This window comes from Bison bison, unplaced genomic scaffold, assembly GCF_000754665.1.
Source record: "Bison bison bison isolate TAMUID 2011002044 unplaced genomic scaffold, Bison_UMD1.0 scf7180017864338, whole genome shotgun sequence".
Taxonomy (NCBI): domain Eukaryota; kingdom Metazoa; phylum Chordata; class Mammalia; order Artiodactyla; family Bovidae; genus Bison; species Bison bison.
This window is the reverse complement of record NW_011494910.1, coordinates 3,944,576-3,967,915: the sequence shown is the minus strand read 5'-3', so window position 1 is coordinate 3,967,915 and position 23,340 is coordinate 3,944,576. Positions and strand designations below refer to the sequence as shown.

At 45.0% G+C, this 23,340-nt stretch overlaps 1 protein-coding gene across 4 annotated transcripts in view; it reads right to left on the bottom strand.

Annotated features, from left to right (window-relative positions):
- SRGAP2 (SLIT-ROBO Rho GTPase activating protein 2) overlaps positions 1 to 23,340 on the bottom strand; it is a 256,056-nt gene that overhangs the window by 139,375 nt on the left and 93,341 nt on the right. For all 4 annotated transcript variants that reach the window (XM_010854196.1, XM_010854193.1, XM_010854195.1 and 1 more), the window contains one exon: positions 12,924 to 13,116. In XM_010854196.1, coding sequence (XP_010852498.1) covers positions 12,924 to 13,090 — 167 coding nt within the window. In that variant the 5' untranslated portion in view covers positions 13,091 to 13,116. The remainder of the gene's footprint in view (positions 1 to 12,923; positions 13,117 to 23,340) is intronic.

Genomic DNA, 23,340 nt, shown 5'->3' with positions numbered 1-23,340 from the left:
GGCATAGCATAAGGAAGTTCTCAGCCCCCAAAATAATACGTGAAAAATCTTATCCAAGATTTCCAAGCCAATTCTTTCTGGCTAGAATGGCTCAAAAATAGGTTGAGATCTGACAAATCACTTCTGTCATTTGATTAAAAGGTGAGAACTTTTCTATAGTCTCTTTAATTTGATATCAGGAATGCCTACTAAAAAGATGTATTATATGTATTTTTTCCATATGGCTTCCCCGAACTGTAAATTGTAAAGTGGCTTTCCTAATCAGTCATCATCTGTCTGGATACTCAGTATGTATATCTGGGGGCTGGGAGTTTAGTGAGCTGAGGATTAAAAAAAAAAAAAAAGCAGCATAACTAAATTCTTAAAAAGCCACATTATCTTCATTCACTTCCAATTCCTGATGAAACTGAGACCTGGCAAAACCAACACTTAGAATGCACAAGAATCAGGTTAGCATCCGAGACAAAGCCCCTAACAATACCATTTAATTCACATATTAGAAGCACCAGGAAGTGCTAATGGAACGGTGTGTGGCACGCCTGCCCGAGCGTGCATGTGTGTGTGTGTGGCACTTGGTGGTAGGGAAGGGCACACATTTCTACCCAGGACCAGAGAAAACAGGATCAAGGAGGCGGCTGACAATCTAGCCCATGTATAAGAAGGGAGGCAGGGAGAAAGGCAGAAAGTCAATAAATCTAAGAAGCCGAACCTTTCTTAATTGTGCCTGCCTTCCTGGGCTTATCTGCCCTCTATTCAGAGTCCACTCAATGCCTGTGCTTTGTCTTCCAAGGGAAACGTGTGAGGCATCATATCCACCTGTACGCTGCAGCATCAATTCTGTACAGCTTCCTCCTTTTGCTAAATCCTCGAGATGCTGCCTGTAAATTCAAAGAATTTCAAGCATCAACAGAAACCCCCACCCCCACCCCGAGAACTTAGTTATGAACATCTGTTGTTTACAAGGGTTCAGGCTGAGAGCTGCCAGACTTGTTCTGCAACCTCTACTTTAACACAGAGGCTGCCAGGGAGGGATGTCTGAATTTCATGCAAGGATGCCCTGTCCCAACTGCTTAAGCAGAAATCGGCAAACACAGCTCAGCATCCTCCCGCTGAAGATAATCCTAGTTTGTTCGATTCATTTTCTAATCCTGGCTCTTTAACCAGCTGCACCCAAAATATGCTAAGAAGCAGAGCTGTGTTCATTGATCTTCCCTGAATTAAAACCTAAGGGGCAATGATCCAACGACCGGTGGAGGTGTATAAAGGCAGGAGATAGTGGAAAGGATTTCAATTCTGAAAAACCAAACCCCTACTTTTTTCTCATTCTCCCTAAATCCTTCATTAACACTGAGCTCTTCCCATATGATTCTGTTTCTTTTCACAGCATGATACTTCAGTGCAGCACAGAAATTAGATATTAAAGTCTTTACTTCAATTAGCTTGGGACCAAATCTAATTGAGAACATAACTGCTATCCTGTACCTCTCCCTGGCTGAGCCAAGCACAGGTACCTCCCAAGCCCTCCACCTTCCCTCCCTCCTGGTGACGACTGAAACCTGCTTTACACGGGCTCCTATTTTTAGATTCGTGTGCCTGCGTGCACATGTGTGCTTATTCTTCTCTTCCGACCTGTCTTATTTTTCCCCATTTCAATTATGAGTGTCCTTACAGTAGAGACTGTCTTTTCTTCTTATCTTGCAAACCCTCCCACTTAACACAGCCATCTCCCAATAAAGATGACATGGCTTTTGCCTTTAAAAGAGAACTGGATCAAAGTCAATTAATTTAATTGGCTACGAATTTCTGAGAATGAAAGAACCCACCGCACATTACTTCCTGCGTCTGCTGTGGAATTGTGGGCTTACAAGAGCCAGGAAAATGAATACTAAGAGTTCCTTGTGCCCAGCACTGTTGTTAAGGGACAAGATCACCAGGGTCTGTGCCTGGCAAGCTGAAAGACCAAGGTGTGTCCTGCTGACATCTCAACAGCAGAGCCCACGAGACACAGGAAGTCCCCAGCTTCCAACATCCTCCCAACTGTGCATAAAAGCATGTTTTGCTCCCAACCTGCCCTCTATCATTCCCTGCACTAAAAGAATGATATGAAGTCATTTATGCAGACGCTTGTAAGCTTCTGTTTGGCCTCATGAGACAGACAGCCCCATAAACCACAGTTTGCTGTGCTCATGACTGAGATTTGGGCTGCCCTGGCCTGCCGGTCCTGCCAGTGCTGCTGCAGGAGGCTGAACAGGCCTGACTGGTGTTCTTTTATTCACCTGCGGCACAGTTGGGACCTGTGGGCCTCAACACTACACCTTTAATGATTAGGCAATTAGTGCTAACTATTAACTCTGTGAGGGCAGGACATCAGAGGGTGGTTGTAAGACAAATTTCCTCCTCTTGATGATGGTGAGCCTGAATCTAAAAATAACAAGTCAGGGTTCACTACCTGGTTCAAGGCAGTTCATGACGCCTAACGAAAAGACACCTTATCGGCCAAAACACACAACTGCTGAGTTCTTATAAGAACGGACGTATAATTACACAGAGTCACTTAATTACATATCTCATCCCAAGGCAGTCGTATCATAAAAATCAAGAAGCAGAAAGTCTGTCATTCGAGAGGGCCCATAGCGGTCACTGAAGTAAATGGAGACTGACATGCTATTACCTAGGGCTAGGCTTAAGAGCGCTTAACTCTGCTTAGGGAATAAATGGTGAATCTGATCTACTATTAGCTATGGTGTAGCTGTATTTGGTCCCAACTCCTCAGGAGTTGGACAAGAAAACACTGTCACTGATATTTACATTTACTTTGGGTCAAACACTGTCCTAAAGGCCTCACATTCACTTAATCAGCATAACAACTCCATGAGGTAGATACGATTATAATCCACGATTTGCAGATGAAAAAACTGAGCCAGCTAACAACCTTCATGTAAAATCACATAGCTAGTGAGCAGAAAATCCAAGATCAGAGCCCAGAAAATCTGGTTCCAGAACCTGTGATCTTGACAATCAGGCTACATTCCTTCTATGGTGGTGACAATTAGGTCAGCTACCATTTTTTGAGCAGCTAGTAAGTTACTCTTTGGAAAAGGCCCTGATGCTGGGAAAGATTGAAGGCAAAAGGAGAAGGGGATGGCAGAGGATGAGATGGTTAGAAAGCATCACCAAATCAACGGACAAGAATTTGAGCAAACTCTGGGAGATAGTGGAGGACAGAGGAGCCTGGCATGCTGCAGTCCATGGAGTTGCAAAGAGTCAGGTATGGCTTATCAACTGAACAACAAAAAGTAAGTTATAGGCACTTGGCTAGTGCTTTACAGATATTGTATCTAATCTTGAGAGCAACTCTTCAAGGCACATTTTACTCTCCACATATCATGGATGAGAAAACTGAAGCAAAAAGGGGTTAAGTGACTTGGTCAAGGTCACACAGCTATAAGTGAAAGATCCAAATTTCTCTGGATTAAAGCTCTCAGCTTTTTCTGCTAAGTCTTAAAGCCTGCCACAGAGCTTTCAAATGAATTTTTTCTCTATTCAAAAGACAAACCACTACTCCATCTTGCTGATCCCCCACATCGCCTGTGTCTTTTCCGTCGTCTTTTATCTATGTGTGAGGAGACCTCCCAACTCCTCCAAAAAGGACCCAACCATACTGAGGGTTCTATATGGACTAGGCTAGTGAAAAACTCACCAACAGATCTTTCATTAGTTTCTAAACCAAGCCAGCTTGAGCCATGGCAAAAGGAAACCAACCCTTGCTCAACACCAGATGCTAATTCTGGGCAAAGTTTCCCTGAAGGAACACACAGCTCCCAAATATGTCCAAAGCAAACGAGCAACACACTGGTCCCAAGGAATACGGGCTCTTCCTTCTGGCAGCTTCAGGCTTTTTCCTACTTCCCTCCTCAAAAGCACACCGTACTCAAAGAGGAACTTGCTGGCCCTCCACTCTTCTGATTTGCAGTCACAGCTTATAATATTGTCCATGGCCGACTGACTCTATTTTTCAACTCAATGCTGTCCAGGGAGGTTGATGGGCAATTTGGAACTCAGCTCCAGAGGAAAAATCCATTGGCAACAGGTGATATAACTGAAGAGACTGTGCGCATTGAAATACTGGGCCCAAGCCCAAGAACATGGATGCTACAAGAATTTCTCTTTAATGAATTGTGTGTCTAACCTCCCACTGAAAGGAGTACTGCAGGCGGAACGTCTTCCAGATTCCGATCCCCAGTACCTAGCTCAATGCCCGTATATAATTAGTTCCCCAAATGTGAACTGAATGAATACCAAATAAATATATCTTTTTCACTCTCTGCAATCTGAGTACCACCGACAATACACGTTTCCCTTTTTAAACTCCTAACACCTTTACTGTTGAAAGTCAAACATTCCACAGCCTCAACCATCATCTCCCAATGAACATGCCCCAAATCTCTAACCACCCACACATTAGCTCTGAATATAGTCCAGATCTTTAGCCCTGACTAAAGCCATTCATTTTCTGTCAATTACAGAAATTTCAGCTTCAATATCTTTCCGAAGTCTTAAATTTAACAACCCAAAACCAAATTTCGCATATTTCAGCTCTTCAAAAACAGCTCCTTTTCCTAACTTTGGGATTTATATTAAAGGCACCATTAATCTACCAGTCACCCAAGTCCAAAAGAAACTTCACAGCCCTCTTTCTTTTGTACTGCCAAGATTGCCTGAAACCCAAATCCCACCAGTCAGCAGTTCCTGTAGTCTTACGGCACCAGGTGCTCCCTCTGCCTCCAGCCTGGGAGCTCCAGGAGGAGAGAAGAGGGCAGTATCTGTCTGCCTGGCATGCATGTGGCACATGGTAAGAGCACACGCGTGCTAAGTGGACTGAAGGATCAATTTCTATTCTTTTCATCCCTACCACCCCCCACTAATTTAGATCCTTATTACTTACCATGAAAACCGGTTTCACTGTCTCAACTTCCTTGTCATTTGGCAAGCCATCACCATCAAAGTTAAGGTTAATCATCCTCAAATCCAGTTCACACCTCAGCTTGGACGTGTGCTGTGCAAACCTTTACTGGTTTCCAGTGTCCACTGCTTAAGGCCGAATCTCTTAGCCAAGAGTCAAGCTTCACCAAGATACGGTCCTATCTACTTTAGCCCAGGACCTCCATACACACTCATTCCCCCAACCAAACCAGTCTACTTACTGTACCCCAAAAGTGCTTTGTACTTTCCTCTTGGCTACAAGATCTTTCCCCTCCCTCGATCTTCATCTGCCAAAATCCTAGCCATTTTTAAGGCCTGGTTCAAATCCCATTCCCCTCTTGAAAGTTTGCTGACTGACCAACTGTGCACTATGCCTTCTGTAGCACACACTTGGTACTTACCCCATATTGCCCTACACTGAAGATCTGTGTTATTACATCCAGGCATAATTTGCCCCTGATTAGATTAGAAGGCAATGGCACTCTACTCCAGCACTCTTGCCTGGAAAATCCCATGGACGGAGGAGCCTGGTGGGATGCAGTCCATGGGGTCGCTAAGAGTCAGACACGACTGAGTGACTTCACTTTCACTTTTCACTTTCATGCACTGGAGAAGGAAATGGCACCCCACTCCAGTGTTCCTGCCTGGAGAATCCCAGGGACGGGGGAGCCTGGTGGGCTGCCGTCTATAGGGTCGCACAGAGTTGGACACAACTGAAGAGACTCAGCAGCACCAACAGCAGATTATAAAGTTAGTGGGCCTCCCCAATGATTCAGCAGGTAAAGAATCTATCTGCAATGCAGGACACACAGGAGATGTGGGTCAGGAAGATTCCCTGAAGTAGGAAATGGAAACCCATGCCAGTATTCCTGCCTGGGAAATCCCATGGACAGAGGAGCCTGGTGGGCTACAGTTCATGGGGTCACAGAGGTGGACACGATGGAGCACCGTTGACTTGACCTGAGAGTATAAAGTCATGTGGGAAAGAACCACTGCTTCTACTTTTTTGAATCTCTCTCCTCTAAGAGGCTGGACTAATAACCTTAAAAATGTTCAACAAATATTTGTTGCTGAGGAGAAGGAAAAGCTGGAAAAAAAGACAAGATATTGGCAGTGGGTTATAAAGAAGCATAAGGTCTCTGTAAGGAACACAGCAGGATAGCAATGTAGGAGTATTCCTCTAAAACTCAAAAGAAAAAACAAAAAACCAAACCCATAACCCTACCTCAAAATAAAAGAAAAAACTGAGCTATTAAAAGCAGGAGATCAAAACCAAATGAGCTATAACTGAAAGGTAATTTACAGCAAGTCTATGAAAAAAATAAAAAAGCCAAACAAACAAACGCATTATCAATTAGAGTCCTGCTGGGTAATATTAACACAGATTCCACTTTAAAAAGACAATCAAAGGCTTAGCAACAAATAGGAATACATTTAGACTCTTCAAGGAGTTAAAGAAAATGCAAGAGCATCTTCCCTAGGAAGATTTTCTACCCTCACATAATATCTCCGCTCTTAAATCAGGCAGATAGAATTTTTAAACATTAATAGGGTCCTCCTACAATGCAAAGGGATGAAGGAAGCTACATGACTTATCTTAAACAAAGCAGAATAAGATAGAGATAATCACTATAGTTCTATCTGTAGGGGGAGGAGAAGAAGAGGGGGAACCACAGGGTCAGATTCTGCGATGGAGTCACAGTCGCGTGAGCTTTAATGAGAGTGTCTGCACTGAGACAGTGTCGGAGAGGACAAAGGTGAGCAGGAGAAAAGCAGAAGAGGAAATCAAGCCAAAGAAAGACAGGGTAATGGCTTCCAAGTAAGAAGCTGTCCAAGAAAAGATGAAAACAGCAGTTCAGCAACATTGGTCCCTAAATGCGGTCACTTAAGACTGTAACAAAACACCTAACCTAAGCCAGTATGAGGGGCTGCAATCTAGCCAGCTTGAGAAACGGGCCTGGAGAAGGGTGGGACAAACCATGCAGACCAATGTCAGCCCTGGCCAGCCCACCCCATCCCAAGCTGAATAGTTTCCACGTCCCTGAGACGCGTCTGTCCAGGGCTCCCGCTGGCAGCTGCTCTCCTGGCAGCACAAGGAGACAAATTCATGGCATTGCTGGGCCAACAGCTGCTACAGCTCCGGGGGAGGCGACGAGTGCCCGCTGAGATGCTTTGGGCAGAGAATGAACTATTCTAGGGACCAGTCCTAGAGTCAGCGGAATCGAGGCTACACTTCGCCGGCTGAATGAAAATACAGTACAATTGCCACTCCACAGACCAGGAAAGCCACAGCCCTTCCTCTGTCCCAGCTTCTTTGACTTTAATTGCTTCTTGCCCTCCTGTCTGACCCATTTTTTGTCGAGTTCCCAGGGCATGACTTCAGTATCAGCCCCCACTAACCTGAGGCTCACTGCCATTCCTTCCTAATGCGTTTCCCTCCAGTCTCTCTGCTCCAGCTGATCTTATGCATTGTTGCCATAGTTACCTTTCCAAAGCACAGCCATCTATAAATATGCTCCAGAACTATCAATGGGTCCCCCATGCTTACAGAATAAAGCCCAACCTTTGTCACCTGGCATTCATAGACCACTGTGATCTGCGATTCCTATCAACTTTTCAGGCTTATGTCCCTATCACATTTCTCGCTTCTCTTCTTTCGAAAAACAGATGAGTTACCGACCAGCTCTGTGCCTCTATCAACACTGTTTTTTTGCCTAAAATGCTTCCTTCTCAATTTTTGTATTCTACTTCTACAACTTCTGCATTGTTTCCATTGAATTAAGCTTATAAAACTAATAACTTGCATTGGCACTTTTATGTTTCCATTTCCCATCCACTGAAGCGCACCTCCATAAAGCCCCGTCTTCTCTGTGCATTTACGGCACTTCTCAAAGTGGATGAGTGAAATGCTCTTTCATACGCCTGCCCTCTTGTGAATCACACACAGACAACGTGGCAGAGGCTGCTAACTGTCCCCCACTATGCTCCCCCTCCATTAATAGAGATTCTACTTTCTGGTCTTTAGATTAATAAGTACATTTCCCAGCCTTCCTTGCAGCTCAGTAGCCCCATGAGTCTATGTGAGCTGAAGAGATGTATGTGCCACTTCCAGACTGCACCTTTAAAAGGTAAGGATGTATCTGCCCCTGACCCTTATGCTTTTCTTTCTGGCTGGAATGGGGACATGATGGTCTGAGCCATCTTGGGTCGTGAAGAACCAGGGCAACACTCTAGGGATGGAATAAGGATCCCAACACTGCCCAGGATAGCTGACAACCAGATAACGGCAGGAGAGAAAAATCAAGCTCTGTTTGTGAAAGATACTATTACTGGGTCTATTAGAGCTGCAAAACTTACACCTTAACCAAAACAGATATACCTAAAAAGCCTTTCCTGAGCCCAAAATGCCAATGTTCAGTTGCTAACAAATGTTTCAAGCGTGGTCTGGTGGTGCTGCCTGCCAAGAGTGAGCTCAGTTTCAGCAGCGTGGTTGTCTTCCTACAGCAACGCCTGTACGTGCAAACATCCGAATACCTGGCTGCGTTTTACAAAGCAGAGATGAGTGGGAAGTGGAAAAACGCAGGGCCTGCCACCAGCGTTACCCTGAGAAGTAGAGTCTCATCACTGTACGAACAAGACAAGGCTAGAAATCTCCAGCCACCAAGAATCCTCAAATGCTCCCCAGATTTAAGCAGGTTCAACTGCTTCAAGCAGTTGCCACGGGTTCAACTGGGGCAAAAAGAAGAAAATGAGAGACCCAGCACAAAAGGCTCAAGGTTGTCAGGTGAGGTGTAACTCGGGGTTTCACAGATAAACTTACAGTAACAGATACCCTCTTCTCCATGGAAGGCCCCTGTACGTTTTTAGGAATAAAGTGTAGGAAACGACGCTGCCTGGACCCCTAACTGAGCTTCCAGCATCCTGCCTGTGTCTCACCGCCTCTCCTATTAGGCCAGACCTCATGGACTGGCCCCTTTGTGACCTTCTGTGTCTTCCAAAAATCAGCAGTCTCATGTTTCAGTCTAATAGGCTCAAAGTTCTTGGGCTTGGGGCTCATTTTAGTCATCTTTGCCTCACAATGCTTATAATTGGAGAATATCAGTAAGAAATTGCTGGGATTGACTTTTACAGATTTTCTACTTGAAAGCCTGCTAGTTTCATCAGACATACCTACATCCTTTCCATCCTTCTAAGTGCTTAAAAAAATCACCACCCTCTCTCCTTCCTTTGTTTCCTTCCTTCTTCCCTCCCGCATCCTCTCCTGGTAACTTTTACTCCTAATAATTAACACTTCTACTCCCTAAAATTGCGTGTGCCCAAGCCTGGGTCCTGGGTTTAGCTCTTTGTTCCTCTCTTTCTCTTCCCTGAGTTCACATAATTGCATATCTTCCATGATCACTTTTATACCTCAGAGTCTGCTCTCTATTCCTAGTCAAAACCTCTTACCTCAGTGGTACCTCTCTACCAGACAGGCTTCCTACTGCACCAAACCTGACATGCTCAGAGTAGGCTCATTCAAAACAGCTCTTCCCCCAACACCCCCACATCTAGGATAGATGCTCCAATTCTTCCAGGCCACCACATTAGAGAGCCTGGGTCTCCTCTGACGGTTATAGTTCTTTATCCAGTCAGTCACCCAGTCCTCTTAGGTTTCCCAAATACTTATTCCTTCTTCTCTAATCTTGCTTGCTCTCATACTGTACATGGATTATTCCCCCAAACCTCCATTTTGGCCTTCTCTGCCATAAAAATTCATTCGTCCTTCTACCATTTTTTGTCATGTCTCCTTTCCCACAGAAGAACCCAGAGGGCTCACTACCACGCTCTGCATCAAATCTTAACTCCCCTGCTTGTCTGTTAAATTATTTGGTGTCTACTTACCTAAACTTAATTTTCCACTGCTTTCGGAAATATGTGTTCTCATAAAATTTTGCTAATACCTCTGTTAAAGCCCCTTTTACATTATATTGTTTACATGTCTCTTTTCCCTGTTAGCCAAGATTCCAGAGCTTATCTCAGTCTGCAAAGGAATCAGCACAGAACACAGTACCCAGCAGGCATTTCAAACGGGTCTGTTGAATAAGTAGATGGCTCCTCAGGATAAGTGCCGACAGGAAGCTATTAAAGTAACCTAGCCATAAAGTGACAGCAAAAGAGTGGCAAAGCCCCCTCGACAAGCACTTGGAGCTCTTTGTCCTTTTGTTCCGCAACACCTGCCTCAACTCACCTAACTGTGTGATGTGTTCAGTACCTGTTACCTTATTCTATTAAAAGTGCCAAGTGGAAGACGGTATTTGTTCATTGTTATATCCCAAGGTACAGCGTCTACTCTGAAGGAGCTCAAGGGATGCGCAACAGACATTTGTTGGATGAATGCATTCAAGCCTCCTTTTAGGGAAGCGCTGGGATCCATCCCTCATTCGCCCCTTTAGCCTCTCACCACCGAACACGCCTGCCTCTTCTTTCCTGAATGTGCTATTCTCTCCCACACAAATCTACCTCTAAAGACTAACCTAAATCCCACTTGTTTCATGAGTATGCTCCTGATTATTCCAGATCCTTTATCTGTCTCTGATGATTTATCACTGACCTCTTATCATATCTATATCCTACATACAGCAAGGATCTCTTAATGAGACCATTATTGCTTTATCTCTAATTGCTTCCTATATTAAAAATCTTTTCTCCCCAACCAGATATGGCCCCCTATGGAAACATACAATCAATCTGTTTTATATCTTCCAATACCTGTACAACACAGAGCACATAGCTGGCTCTCAAGAAATATCCACTGGTTATTTGGGAAAAACGAAGCCTGGTACCAGCTTTATCAGAAGGGAAATCAATTCTCCCAGCCTTGGAGAAAAAAAAAACCCTATTTCTTGTATGTAATCTTAATCAGATTCAGCACATCTGTACCTTAATTTCTAGTAAATATGTCCTTAAGCTAAGAATATAATATAGGACTAAAAATCAGGCTACTTTAATAGGAGGAGTTATCAAGAGAATAAGTCCAACCTTGAATCATTTTTCTAAAGCAAACAATCCTTCTATCTTCATTTATCATATACTAAAATAACATTTTATTCTCTCAGGACTGCTTATCATAAAGAGATACGACCCTTGGAAGAGACCCTTGGAAAAGACAAGGGTCTCTGAAGATGAAACATCTGGAGGAAACTCTCACTCTGGCTTGTATTGAAAGGTTATATGTTCTTCTTATTCTCAGACTCCACAGTCATTGCTCAGAACTGGCTTGTAAAGAATAAATTATGTCCCAAATTGTCAGGGTGATAAACAAATACAGAAAATAGAGGGAAATAAGATACATTTGGCATTAATTCTTAAATTCACTCATTCATTTATTCATCCAATAATATTTAGTAAGCATGGATCATATATTACATTAGGCACTGTGGGAGGCTGAATGATGAATCAGAAAAGCTTATACAAGTCCACGAAGGGAAGATAATATAACATAAGATAGATAGTTCTGAATGCCCTATGGAAAGAACAATGAAAACAATGCTGTAAGAATTTAGAAGAGGGAGAATTCATTCTTCCTTCTGGGAGAATCCAGAAAGATTCTAGAAGCAAGTCCCATTTGCATGAGGCCTTAAAACATGGGTATGGCTTTGACAGGCAGAGATGTAATGAACGGACACGTAAGTTCAAATCACAGGATGCGCAAAGGCCCAGTGGACTTAGTGTTCTGTTTGGCTGTGGAAGAGCAGAGCAGAAACAGGAAATAAGGTTGGAAAGCTAGTTGGGCCAGATGTAGACGGGCCTGAACACTAAGCCAAGGAGTGTACACCTTTGTGAATAGAGCAGGACTTCACAAACTTAACTGTGAATACCAATCACCTGGGGCTCTTGTTACAGCGGATCTGAGGGGGGCGGACCCAAGACTCTGTATTGCCAACCCTTAGGCAGTGCCGATCTTGAAAGACCACATCTTGAACATCAAGAACACAGACCTCCGGGAACCACTGCACAGAGAAACTGCCTGACCCGCAGGGTATTCCAGGAAGACTAAATCTGGTAACAGTGCATCAGGCAGATTAGGATGGGGAGAAGCTGTTCGTTAGAATCATCTGGGAAGCTTTTACACCACACTGTTACCCAGGCCTTACTCCCAGAGATTCTGATTTAATTGATCTGGAATGCGGCCCAGTTTCAGCATTTTTAAAAAGTTCTCCAGGGAATTCTAATGTGCAGCCAGGATTGAGAACCTCTCCTAAAGATGATACAGTAAGTATTGCAATAAGTCAGGCAAAGATGAAGATGACCTAAACTAGGGCAATGGTAGGGAGAACAGAGGGCCAGGGCCAGTTGTATAAAACACTTGTAAATGTAGACGGAACAGACCTTAGCAACTGTCTGTACAGCGACTTAGATTTATGGCTACCTCCATTTCTTCCAGTTAAAGACAGCTCAGTGAAATGGTTAAGAACACAGACTCTAGAGCCAGATTGCCTGGGTCTGGATTCCAGTTCTGCCATTTATTTATTAGGGGTGTGTGTGTGTGTGTGTGTGTGTGTGTGTGTGTGTGTATGCCACACACATAGAGGCCACGGGTCATTATTCTTTGAACTCTTCATGACCCAGTTTCCTCATCTGTATGTTGGGGATACAACAAAAACTAACATATGGAGTTGTGAAGACTGAGTTAAGCCCTTTGGCACTAAGCTTGGCACACAGGAAGGTGTTTGCTGTTACTATAAGCACGGTTCATGATCTGTCCTGATCTCTCCACAATGTTGAATTGCACTCAAGACTGGTCTGGAAATGAAGTCCTGGAGGGCTCTCAGCCCTCAGGCAATTAGAAATCACTAGGCCACCTGCTTCATGAATACAGCGGGATGGAGGTGGCACGCCCTGCCTCCCTCCCACACCCCTCACTCCCAAGGTCTCTAGAAGTAACCGCGCAGCATCCCTACTTGAACTGCTGGTCCTTGGTGCTTCTTGTCTTGGCCAGGAAGCGCTCTGCCAGCTTCTCCAGGTTGCGGGAGTAGTCCATCTCGATCTCAGCCTTCTTACGGAAGAAGTCCTGGAGGTCCTGCAGCAGCTGTACCCGGAGCTCACACTGCTGGTCCAGGCATTTCATCTGCTCCGTGAGTTGAGCGCGGATCTCTGCAACGAAAGCAAGCGGAGGCAGTCAGACAGACACCTCTGGAAAAAACCATGATGCCAACATTCACCCCTTCCATCTAGGTGTTCCCTGTGTTCTGGGGAACTGAAAGGCTTTACTTTTAAAAATGTGATGCGAGGCACCACCACCAACTCACCAACTTTTCAAACCCTTAAAGAATACTGAAACCGAGAATCTGCTAAATCAGTTAAGAAAAAACTGCCTATCAGACATATGATATTCAGGGCTGCCTTTTAATAAGCAATTCACTGTATACCAGACACCGCGTCAGAATGTGGGCTTCCTTCTGGCAGAGAGCCGAATGAATTATCTCCCAACCAGCCTATTAGGTCAGGACTTCTTTCATCCCTATTTTCAAGATGGGAAAACTAACTCTTAAAGAAGTTAAGCTATTAAGTGGTGGAGCCAGGATTCAAACTCAAACAGCTCGACTTTAGAGCCCAAACGCCTACTTTTCATACTGTCTTTCCACATCTTCATGAAGAAGGGGAGGGGTCAAGGTATTTTAAAGGAGATACGAAGGGCCCTGCCCAAGAATCAATAGTGGCAATCAAGAATGAAACAATTACCTAGATCTCTGGGCAAGCAAACCATTCACCGTCAGTCAGATTCCACAGTTTCCAATACCATAGAACGTAATCAATCTTTAAGAAGTTGGTATTTTCACTAAATATTACTCATATCTCTGATCCTTCACCCTCACCAACGCTCAGAGCCTCCGTTGTGTCAAAGCTAGAAATATTTCTGGTTAAGCTCTAGCTTGGCAGCTTTCTGGCTGGCCAGAATCCACACACAGGGCTAGCAAACACTCTCTGAAACTGCAGCAATGGCAGCTCCAGATACAGCCAGTTCTGCCTCACATGCAATACTGCATTTGTCACTGACAAGACCTGGCACCCGCGGGAGGCAGCTTGCCAAAATCTGACTGCAAGGCCTGCCGTGCACATCTTGCTGAAGTTATGCCCCCATCCCTATCTGAGTCACAGGAGTCACTTCTTTCATCCCTTTCCTCCCCAACGTCCCCCCGGCCCCTAACCCTGCAAGCCTGCTCAGCCCCAGCAGCTTAGGCTGTGACAGTGACTCCAAGCCCAGGGAGAAGAGCATCTGCACTGATATGCCTTTCCTTCTGCGTGCTCCGAATTTATTTCCCAACAGTGGAGCTGTAACACTGCTTTCAGACTATGCTCTGTAAAGCAGGGCGTGGGCATGCGGGATCCGAGTTTTCGTCTGAGCTGTAGACAAATGAGAGGCAAATCCAGGAATGAAGCTATGATGTTGAAAAGCCTGCCAACCACTCCTTTTATGAAGCAATAAGGGATGGGCAAATGGTGCATTTGGCTTCGCCTTGGAGTAGCTACAGGTCCACCATCCATCCCCATCTTCATTTTTGGTTGTTTTTACAGATATCAGATGTATCACAAGTATCTGGTCCTTTAAGGGTGAGAACCGTAGTTCTCACCCTCTTTATCCCTCTGCCTCCCTCGTGCCAACCACCAATGCCAAACAGGCCTGCAGTAACCTCACCTGAACTGAAACTGAGCCCTGGAGGATTGTTTCAAGCAGACAGAAGGCTGCACAGAAAAGCTGCCTGCCTCATCATTCATCAAAGCTCTCTTGTTCTGTGCTTTTTTTGGAGTCTGATTACAAGAATGTTGAGGGGGAAAGATCTGCAGAGGGCATGTCAGGCATTGGTTCTCGCCAGGGTTTTCTGGGTCTCTTAAAGGCAGCAGCCCTGGTTGAGACTATTCCTTGAGGCTTCTGTCCCTTTTCCGTCTTTGACAAACAGAAGTAGCAGCTGGCAGGAGAAGCCACTGGGTGGGTAGACTGCGAGCAGAGAGGCTATTCACCATGCTCACTGATATTACTCACACCTGTCCATTAAATAATAAGAATCAGAGCATCTTAGGGTAAAAAGGCTTTCTAGGTCCCCAGTCAGTAACAGTGCAAGAGGATGTGGCTAGACAGGGGCGCTGTCAGTCCTTCCTGAGCCACTTGGAATTCTTTACCACATTGCCTCAAAAAACTCCCTAACTGGGGGAGCAGAAAGGGGAGCATGGCAAGATGGACACAGCCCACCTCTGCTGAAAGGAGAAGGCTAAGCAAATTCCCATGATACCCATGAAGTTCCAGAGGGAGACTGCTCCAGGGTTGTCCTGTCCGAGGAACAAGCAGTTCATAGGAAGCCTTTAAGATGTGTGAATTAATCTAGGAAGCCCCACGTGCATCCAGCCAGCATGGAATTCCACCCTGACTTCCTCAAGTGCCTCAACAAATGGGCAGCATTACCCAAAGTGCACCCCACCCTCAGGCATCCCCTCTGGGCCCCTGCAGGAAAAGAAGCATGTGTTTGCTGAACATCTTTGATGGGCCTCTACTCACATCATTTTATTTAATCTTTATTACTAGGCCATAATTGGTATCTCCAATTATCCTGATCGCAAGATGAGAAAACTCAAGTATGACTTGTTGAGTAATTTACCAAAGGGCCATACAATTAGGGGCAAGTGGGGTTGAAGCCAAGTTAAGGTTTGCCTTGACTTGTCAAAGAGGTTGACAGTGGGGACGGGAAACGTGAGAAGCCAACAAGAGTCTGAAGTCTCGGGGGCATTTTGGGGGGGACATCACAGTTTCTCTGGCTCCAAAACCTGGAACGTCCCCTTCTCTACCTTCCAGCTGCAGTGGTGACTCAGGCCCAAGAGTCAAGTTTGGAGTAGCCCAGTGACTCACTATCTAGCCCATGTTTTGACTAGTCCACGACCAGACTGGCTTCCTTCCTACTTCCTAGATCTACAGAGCAGCTTCCTACTTATACAGAGCAGCTTTGAAGGAAGTGAGAATGGGATGTCCCCACCCCATCCAGCAAAAGAAGAGTCTCTGCTAAGAGATACCACCTGCACCGTGGTCAGCTAGTGATGCCACACTGCTGAGCATCACCCCTGCCCCGCTCCCACAACCTGCCTGGAAGGAGGCGCTGCCCTGGCCCCCACCCCCAAGAGCCTCTGCACAGGCACTCAAGGGAGATTGTCATCACCCCCATCTCTAGGCCTGCCGCTCCAAGACAGAATAGCTGCTCTGTCCAGGGCAAAATGTGCTACTTCAGGCTTGTACTGCTGCTGCTGCTTCAAAGACAAACAATGGTCCCCAAGAAGGCAGCTGTGCCAGCCCCAGTCCTCTGTCCATGCATACGAGGGGCAGGAACAATGGGCCACTGAAAGCCAGCACGCCTGGGCCATGTGCCCAGGCTGGAGGCCCCTCTGCACCCTGGCCTACCAATACACTACAAGTGCAGAAAGAAGAAAGGGGCAATTTATAAAAACGTGGAGGAATTTCTCACAGTTCCATCATGTGCTTAGCCCAGTATGCACCTGCACACGTGTAGACACACAAAGACACACTCACACCACCCACACCGTGCTTCATCACACCAACTCAAGATGCCTTTGCCAATCCAGGTTATAGTTGGAGAAGCGTTCCTGGGAGCTGGGGATGATGGGGTTTTCGTAGGTTTTGTCCTTAGAACTACACTGAAGAAGTCAAGTTCTCACTTTCTAGAAGCAGCTGTATCTCAGGGCTATAAATGAAATCAATGGCCATCCAGAAAGCCAAAGTACAAAGGTCACCATGAATGACCTGAAGTGATACATGCCAAAAATGACCTCCCCTGGGCACCTCGCCAAGCCCATTTGTTCAGAAAACCTTTACTGAGCTGCTTCTGTATGACAGACCCTGTGCCAGGTGATTATGAGGGACAAAACAGGCCCAAGTCCTATCCTACTGAAGTGTGACTTGACAAGAGGAAGGAAAAGACGGGAAAGATTGTCTCATTGCTTTTGCTTCAAATATTCTTTATTATAACATAGCCATGGTAAGAAGCCCCCACCTAAAGACCAAAGATTTAAAACTCATCAGTAGCTGGCAAAGATATTAGGCAACAAGACTAAGAAAATTTCAACGCCCTCTGACTGTTTTTCTATTTTGCTTTATAAAAATGATACTTGAGTAAACTACAGCTTCCCTTGCAAAAGGGACCAAAGTTTTAGAGCAAATTTCCTGAAAATCAGAGTTAACCTTTGGTTAATATTTCATTCAAAGATTCAAGTCAAAATTTAACCTCACTATTCTGGGACTAGCCCTTGACGACAGTTGCACAATCTTGTGAATATACTAAAACAAAAAACAAACAAACAAAAAAATCCCACCAAATGGTACATTTCAAAGGGGTAAATTTTATGGTACTTGAACTATTTTTCATTAAAAAAGTTGAACCCCATCAAAACAGCATGTCCTGCTGAGTGCCATCCTGCCGACTAAGCGGAAAATGGCCCCACAAACAGGCACCAAAAGGAGGAAGGCCTTCTTGGTTTCCATTTCTCCACGTGTATGGGCTGAATTTCAGTTCTGCATTGAATATTCTTAAAGCAAATCTTAGAAGCTGTCCCTCCGGACAGCAAACTTGGCCAGGACAAGGAACTCCACTGGCAGATCACCATCCCATCATTTCCAAAGGGTGTCGGATCAAAGGCTGGAAGGGAACGTTTTCATGCATGAGCTCAAATCTAGGATCAGCGCACACGTCCCGGAACGCTTCCCCAAAGACATGCTGACTCTTTGTCCAGGCTTGGCCACAGCTGAAGTTCTAACTACACCTGTCCTGGGAGTTAGAAGGAAGTTCATTTTCTTTTTTAGGAAGATGCTGAAAGTCACAAAAACGGATGAAATTCATAGAAAAACTAGACCTAATAGGATATTGATTGCTTAACAAAAACAGGGCCCTGCCACAGCGACAATCGTGGAGACTCTAAATTATGTAACACCTGCCAACGCAGGTGACACAGTCATCTAAAAACTGTCCACACTTCAGAGAACCCCAGGAAATTCACCAGTCAGGAGAGTATTGGGGAATTCTGTTCAGCTCATCGTTTCCATCCAAAGATATCAGCCCCACTTGTTCCTCTTTCAAAATTCATCTCCTTCTTCAGGAATTTTTTCTGATTATGTAATACGGAACCTCTTTCTATGACTCCCACATTTTTGAGGAGAAAATGAGGGTGGGGAGGCAGGTGGGAGGAAGATGTAACCTTCCAGGAGAGTAACCCAGGCATGTCCTTCCTTTCTCCTTGATACGCAGGCACCTGGGGGCAGGAGCTGCCACCCCTGCAGGCGGTGCTCAGAGCCCGCGGGACAGGAGCTCAGCCCGGGTTCCCCACGGGGGGCCAGGCCTGACGCCAGTCTTTTTACACAAAATCTGCCTCGCCTGCTTTTCAGCCCTTCACAAACACATGACGTCACCTCAGCCACCTCAGGAACGCGAATTCCTACTACCTTTCAAGCAAGCGTTATGTAAGGAGACACTGAGGCTTTCACCTCACTTGGAGGCTCTACCCTCCATATCTCTTACCAAGACCTCTTAACACAGCAGTCATCAGCTCCTCTCAAAGCTGTTCCCCGGGAAACAAAACGCTGGAACACCTTGCCAAGTCTCACTTTTTACCTGCAGATTGCTTTTCTACAGACTCAGTAATGGGAGGCCTATCGAAAATTTTTTTTACGGGAGCCCAGAGAAGGGAAAGGAATTTCTGGGGATCACACAGTCATTTAGCTGCAGATCTAGGCCTGAAACCCAGGCCCCTGGGTTTCCTAAGCCAAAGTTCTTTCTTACTCTACTCTTGTTGCAAATATTTATTTGAGCGCCTTCCAGGTGCTCTGAAAGTACAAAGACAAAAGTCCTCCATCAAAGTTAGCAGAGTAGTCAGGAACTACTGAGTTAGGAACTGTAGTCAGGAACTCTAACAAACACAGAGCAATAGCAATATAAATAAATGAGGTATGCACATAGTATTTTGAGAGCAGAGAGAAGTCACATTATCACCCTCAAACCACTTGCTATATATCACATCTTTCAGAGGCTGACTGAAAGTTATTACTAATCTCCGAGTAGTTAGTATGTCAAAAAAAAAAAAAAAAGCCATCAAGCTACTCTTAGTAAACTAGAAAACAGCAAATATTCTTCCTCACAGAGAGTGATTGATGGCCTTTTTTCTCTTTACTTGACTGAATATGACACAGAAACAAACCTCAGTTAATCCAAACTATCAACCAACAAATAGCTACTAAGCTTCCAGAATATGAGGATTTGACATATTTTTCTTCCTTGCATCTATATCCTCCCTTAAAAAAGTTGATTTCATCTCTGTCCTCTCCAAAGTTAGTGGATGTAACCTCCAGGCCCTGTTTAGGAGCTACAAAACCTGGAGACAATGTCAGTCTGAGACAGTGCCACCATCTTGCCACCACAAGAGGAAAGCCCTTTTCAGAATGGAGCCGACCTAGCGGAAGCAGAGCTGAGACATGCAAAAGGGGAACTTGGGCCCTTGAATCAATCATGGCTGGATGCCAGCCCCTATTCCTGTCAGTTTCCATAAGCCAACTTATTCAGTTTTTCCTTAAAATAGTTTGCACTGGGGTTCTGGTATCTTACAACAAAGGATTCCTACTGAACAAAATAGGAAATTCTCAAGTATTCAGAAGCATGAAAGTCCTTGTCCTCAAGGAACTTGCAATCTAATTATGAAAACATGATCAAAACATATAATACTTTTCCAAAAAATATGTAATTATTTACATATTATATAATTATGCAAGATACATAATTAAATGTATAAATTTTATGTTATTATATACTGAAAGAATGAAACTGTGAATAAATATTACAAATACAAATAAAGTACTTGTTTTATTTTCTTGGGCTACAGACGTTATTTTCTTGGGCTATAAAATCACTGCAGATGGTGACTGCAGCCATTAAATTAAAAGACATTTGCTCCTTGGAAGAAAAGCTATGACCAACCTAGACAGCATATTAAAAAGCAGAAACATCACTTTACTGACAAAGGTCCGTCTAGTCAAAGCTATAATTTTTCCAGTAGTCATGTATGGATGTGAGAGCTGGATCATAAAGAAAGCTGAGCAATGAATTGATGCTTTTGAACTGTGGTGTTGGAGAAGACTCTTGAGAGTCCCTTGGACTGCAAGGAGATCCCACCAGTCAATCCTAAGGGAAATCAGTCCTGAATATTCATAGGAAGGACTCATGCTGAAACTGAAGCTCCAATACTTTGGCTAATATGAAGAACTGACTCATTGGAAAAGACCCTGATGCCGGGAAAGATTGAAGGTGGGAGGAGAAGGGGATGCCAGAGGATGAGATGGTTGGATGGCATCACCAACTCAATGGAGATGAGTTTGAGCATGCTCCTAGAGTTGGTGATGGACAGGGAGGCCTGGTGTGCTGCAGTCCATGGGGTTGCAGAGTCAGACACAATTGAGCAACTGAACTGAACAAATTTTAAGAACTCAGAGCAGTGGAAGTAACATTGTTAAAATAAGACTCCTTGAGAAAGACTAAACTCCTTAAGAGGGAGATACTGGACAGAGCAGGGCTCCAAATCTGTGGAAGAAAGGAGACGCTAAAGAGAGAAAATGCGAACAAAGAGAAGTCTGAATTAGTATTCTGAGAAAAGGTGAAATTTCAACAAATGTAAGGAAGTGGAGACAATATTCCAGAAGAAGAGAAAACATAAGCCAGGAGATGGGAATGTTTGAGTGCGGCTTCTTTGTAAGACAGGGAGGAGGCTGGCCTCGCCAGAACAAAGGGTAACGGGAGGGCCCAGTCAGAGATAAGGGTGCACAGAGAAGCACCTCCATCGGCTAACAGAGAAGTTTGGATTTCAAGAGGCCAGAAATGCAGCTAGTGAAAGTTTGTGTCATGATGCAAAAGATCAAGAGTGGAGGAGGTCTTCTGGATGGGTTTCCAGATCTTTGATGGAGTGAGCATTAACTCACAATCCAGGCCGAATAGTACAGAGGTCAAACCAGTAGGAGAATCCCAGGAATGGAGAAGCCCTACACATACTGACACTAGTAATAGTCCATACTTAATCACTGCTGCTGCTGCTGCTAAGTCGCTGCAGTCGTGTCCAACTCTGTGTGACCCTATAAACGGCAGCCCACCAGGCTCCCCCATCCCTGGGATTCTCCAGGCAAGAACACTGGAGTGGGCTGCCATTGCCTTCTCCAATGCATGAAAGTGAAAAGTGAAAGTGAAGTCACTCAGTCGTGTCCGACTCTTAGCGACCCCATGGACTGCAGCCTTCCAGGCTCTTCCGTTCATGGGATTTTCCAAAGAGTGCTGGAGTGGGGTGCCATCGCCTTCTCCGAATCACATACCTGATCACTAGTAATAGGACACACTTTAGAGCCAGTGATCCTGAAGCTGGTGAGTTCCTACGCTGTAGTGAGCACACTGGACACACGAGAGACACAAACACACGTTTGTGTTCAGTAAGTGTTTGAGTGGCAGGAAGGAGAGGGGGTGGAACCTGGAGTGCTGGCCTTTCTGGCTTTTCCTTCACTACAGTTCTCTGTGTCGAACTTTACGTTTGGCCATCTTCAAAACTGTCTGCCCTGGGCAGTAAATCACCCACAAGTTATGAAAAAAAAGACGCTTTCCTCCCCTTGCATTAACTCCACACTACCTAAGAACAATGCATGCAACTTTGGAGACAAAGGGAAACCAGCCAGAGAGAAGGAGGGGGAGAAAAACAGCCTTGAGAGTTTCCAGAGGACGTCGATTCATTAACTTTCGAGCCCCCAAGTGAAGACACAGAAAGCAACCTCGTAAAGCCAATGAGATGGGAGGGTGTGAAGGGGAATATCTCAATGAACTTTAATCATCAGGATTGCTCTTGGCAGGCCGCCTTGGTTCTTTCAAGTGACTCAATAGAAAGTCAAAGACAAAAAGCTCCCAAATGAACAAGCTGCCACACCAAACGCCAAAGTAGTAATTTCAGCTCCTAGGCCTTGCCTGAGATGTTTAAGAAACAGAATTCCTGAGGTCCAAAGTCTAGAATTAACTTGTACTACAAATTATAGATTTGGAATGCGATGACCAGCAGCTCCTCTGGCAAATGTCACCTAGTCTGCTGCCCCTGATTCATTGCTAGAGGTAAAGTGGAAGTCAATGCCCAAGGATCATGATAATTAATCAATAAGTCTAGCAAATATTTCTCTTATACCATCTCTGTGCAAATATCTGAGTGACAGACAGCTCACTGAAGAAAATATAAGGCCTGATCTTGCTCTCAAGAAGCTTATAATCCATTTGGAAAAAAAGACTAAATGTAAAAGCATTCAACTATATAGGACTGTGCTAAGTGCCAAAATAATGGCCCCGAATCATGCTCAGTGTAAACCAGAGTCAGCCTGAGTTAGTATTCAGGTGTTGAATTGGGGAGGATTGGTAAAGAATCAGCCTGCAATGCAGGAGACCTGGGTTTGATCCCCTGATTGGGAAGATCCCCTGGAGAAGGAAATGGCAACCTGCTCCAGTATTCTTGCCTGGAGAATTCCATGGACAGAGGAGCCTGGCGGGCTACAGTCTATGGGGTCGCAGAGTCAGACACAACTGAGCAATTAACACTTTCATTTTCAAGGGTGATGGAGGGCTTCCCTGGTGGCTCAGATGGTAATCTGCCTGCAATGCAGGGGACCTGGATTTGATCCCTGGGTCAGGAAGATCCCCTGGAGAAGGGAATGGTAATCCACTACAGTATTCTTCCCTGGAGAATTCCATGGACAGAGGAGCCTGGTGGACTTGAGTCCATGGAGTCACAAAGAGTTGGACAGGACTGAGCACAACACACACACACTCACACACACGGGTGACAGAGGAAGGAGGGCTGTGATTACTAGAGCAAAGGTGAGGAGACAGAAATGGGCATGTCAAGCCTAGGAGGCGGTGTGAGTATAGCACAGTGTCTTGAAGGTTTACTCACAAGAGTATGGAGAAAAAGAGCAGGGTGGAAAAGCAAGAAAGGGCCCACGTGCTCGACGAGCTGATCCGCTGTTCCAAAGGGATCTTTAAACTGTGGACAAAGCAAGGTCTTGAAAAGCAGAAGGTCAGCACAAGGAGAGCCAAAAACCCAAGACTTCCCTACTAATCAACTTCTGAAAAGATCAAGTGTCAATTTCAACCTGTTCACTACAGTAATGCACAACAGTAAACTATCTGCTGCTCAAGGTTCCAGTACAACTGAATGGAAAACCAACCAGGTCAGTAGTAAAATCCAGACCCTAAATTCCTAGAGAGCTGGCTCTGGGGGATTTACTTCATTCTGTGCAAGACCCAGCTTGGCCTACGGTATCTG